General features: G+C 41.9%; 1 protein-coding gene across 1 annotated transcript; it reads left to right on the top strand.

Moving 5' to 3' along the window:
- Positions 1-390: 390 nt before the first annotated feature.
- On the top strand, positions 391-1,850 carry LOC136463473 (copper transport protein ATX1-like). The gene is made up of 3 exons (XM_066462470.1): positions 391-544; positions 970-1,045; positions 1,277-1,850. The coding sequence occupies exons 1-3, from the start codon at positions 533-535 to the stop codon at positions 1,528-1,530; spliced, it is 342 nt and encodes a 113-aa protein (XP_066318567.1). The 5' UTR covers positions 391-532; the 3' UTR covers positions 1,531-1,850.
- The last annotated feature ends 1,174 nt before the right edge of the window (positions 1,851-3,024 follow it).

Here is a 3,024-nt window from a genome sequence, read left to right as displayed (position 1 = left end):
ATGTTTAGTTGCCATCAAATCCAAACTTTCACACTATGCAAAAAGAAGATTCCCCATCACATCAAATTTGCGGTACATGCATGGAGTACTAAATGTTGACGAAATCAAAAACTAATTGCACAGTTTGGTTGTACTTTACGAGACGAACGTTTTAAGCCTAATTAGTCAACAATTGGACAATTATTACCAAATAAAAACAAAACGGCACTGTACCTACAGTGCCGCTACAGTGATTTGGGCGGCGCCGATCCGGCGCAACTAAACACGGCCCGGGCCTGCTTTTGAGCTCTCTCCCCCATCCGTGCTTTGTGCGTTTTTGGTGCGCGTCCACCTATCGGGGTCACCGGCCGGCTTCTGCTTTCTTGCTACGCCACCGCCTCGTCTATTTATGCAGTCCCCCGATCCATGAAGCCGGGCCACGCCGAGGTCGAGAGTTCTCAACGTACGACGTCTGCCGGTAGTCCTCCTGCTCCTCCTTCCCGGCCGACGCGTGAGCTTGGGTTACTCTCTTCTCCGTCGAGAGCCGTGAGCCATGGCCGCTGAGGTAACCAACAATTAATCGTCGCCTTATTCCCTGCCTCCTCATATAGAATGGGTTCTCAATCTGTAAAATTACTACTTTTTGATGGTCGATTTTAGGGATTTAGAATTAGAGCAAAGCAAGTACATAAGGAGAACACAACTGATCGCCTCAGTTAATTTTCTGAGTTTTTCAGATGTAGGATAACACATTCATTCGAGTTTCTAATACTATATTTGATTGTTGGGAACGAGAGCAAGCTAATGTTAATTTCACTGGTCTGATTATCTTCGTTTTCTCTCTGTTTTTTTTATAACGTTTTCTCTCAGTTCTTGATGTACATGGACATTCAACTCCTTGATTATTTTTTGTGCTGGTACCATATATGATATGAGAGCCTAATTAATATGATGTTTCGCTGGTCTAATTGTCTTTAGTTGACAATGCAGACCGTTGTCCTCAAGGTTGCTATGTCATGCGAGGGTTGCGCCGGGGCGGTCAGAAGAGTGCTCTCCAAGATGGAAGGTTATTTTTTTTCACTGTAATTTCTACACAAAATCTTACTACTAACAGACCGATTGATTCTTGTGCCTGCACAATGGAAAGCTTACCAGAAAATTAATCATTTGATCAGAAGGGGGAAACCCTAATAATCAATCATCAAAACGTTAAAAACGCTCATGCATTACCAGCTTACCACCTGTGGATATATATGAGTGACCTACCTCTTATATATGCTTGTTCTTATGGAATCAGGAATTGAGACCTTCGACATAGACCTCAAGGAGCAGAAGGTGACAGTCAAAGGCAATGTCAAGCCTGAGGATGTCTTCCAGACGGTTTCCAAGTCGGGGAAGAAGACCTCCTACTGGGAGGGCAAAGCCACAGCCCCGGATGCTTCGGCTCCAGCAGCAGCTGAAGCAGCTCCCAACACCGCGGCAGAAGCGCCTGCGGATGCTGCTGCTGCTGCTGCTGTGCCAGAGATCACCCCAGCCAAAGCTGACACTTGATCATCACACTATTACTCACATGTGATGCTGCGATTCCTAAACCTTAATCTAGAAATAACTGGGGGAAACGAGTCTTGATGGGGTTTGCATCATGTTGTTACCGGTCTAGCAAGTGATTAAGAATAATGGAATAAATGATATAACCCAGTGTGTGTATGATTTCCGTTATGATGAACACATCATCCTTTGCAGGATTGTTGTTCAGTAGATTTTACTTCTACCGTGGTTTTGGAGTTCACCCAAAACAGTACTTGTTCAAGAACTTGTTCTATGACAGAAAATAACATGAGTGCTGTACTGCAGTCCATGCTTTTCTTCTAGTGTTCCCTCTTAATTAATGAAAAATGTGCAGCTGAGATTTTATATTGAAATACAAACGTTAGATTAATTGGTATTGCAAATAACTAGAGTCGAAACTAGAAACCTCGTGAATTGAAAGTTATTATAATGATGCATTTACTTGTTAACAAAAACTATCAGGTAACCAGAATCTCTAAATTATTCTTCTAGTGATGTGAGGTTCGGCCAGTGTTTTAGCATTACATTTAGTATAAATTTTTCGTACAAAATGCCTCATAATGAGGATTTTCATACAATATGACTGGTAGTAGTGTTTTATTACAACTTAAAAACAATAGAAGAACTCTACTATTTTGGTAGTGATGTTTACTTGACTTCATAACGCCGATGATGTACTTATTACTTAACTGGGAAAAATATCGAGACTACGCCGAAGAGCTGCGTGTTTGCACTAAGAAATACGCATGAACAAGATGAAAAAGAAAAAGTTCGTTACCATGCCAGGAGTGCACGCAGAGAACGTAGAACGATGTCCCAATTTGACATTAACCTTGGTATTTTTTATCCCCGGGACTAAAGGATCTTTTAGTCACGGTTGGTAATACTAACCGGGACTAAAGGTCCCTGCCCAACGGTCGTCCACGGGGCAGGGATCTTTAGTTCCGGTTTGGGTGATGCCCCGGGAATAAAGATTAATCTTTAGTCCCGGTTTGGACCCCTAACCGGGACTAATTATTCCGGCCTATAATTCAGCTCATTTCTTCCTCCCCGAGCCCGAGCCATTCCATTCAAACTCACTGCCTCTATTCTTCAGCTTGCTGTTGTTCTTGCTCTCTCTCCCTCCATTGGTGTTGCTCTTCGATTTTGGAGGTAACAAACTTAATCCTCTTATGTTTTATCAGTAGCTTATCTCCTTTTGCGATGTAGATGCATGTGTAACTTTATATGTTGGACTTTATTATGATTTTATATGTTATTTTTAGCTCAAAATCACATGATGATTTGCATATATGTTTGGATAAACAAAAGTTAAATTAGTTCATCAAAATCACGACTCGCTCGTCCTCGCTGGAGCACGCGCCATCCTCGTCCCCGGTGGCTTACGTGATCTTAGAATTAATTTTTCCATGAAATGAAAAACTTAGAAAATTGTTAGAAAATTGTAGAAAATCCGTATTAGTTGAACTTGCGGAC

This window comes from Miscanthus floridulus, chromosome 7, assembly GCF_019320115.1.
Source record: "Miscanthus floridulus cultivar M001 chromosome 7, ASM1932011v1, whole genome shotgun sequence".
Lineage (NCBI taxonomy): Eukaryota > Viridiplantae > Streptophyta > Magnoliopsida > Poales > Poaceae > Miscanthus > Miscanthus floridulus.
This window is presented reverse-complemented; position numbering and strand designations above follow the sequence as displayed.

Bases quoted from the DNA above. Each gene is read 5' to 3' on its own strand.
- LOC136463473 (XM_066462470.1), top strand. The intron at 1,046-1,276 runs GTTATTTTTTTT...TTATGGAATCAG, and splicing joins AGTGCTCTCCAAGATGGAAG to GAATTGAGACCTTCGACATA.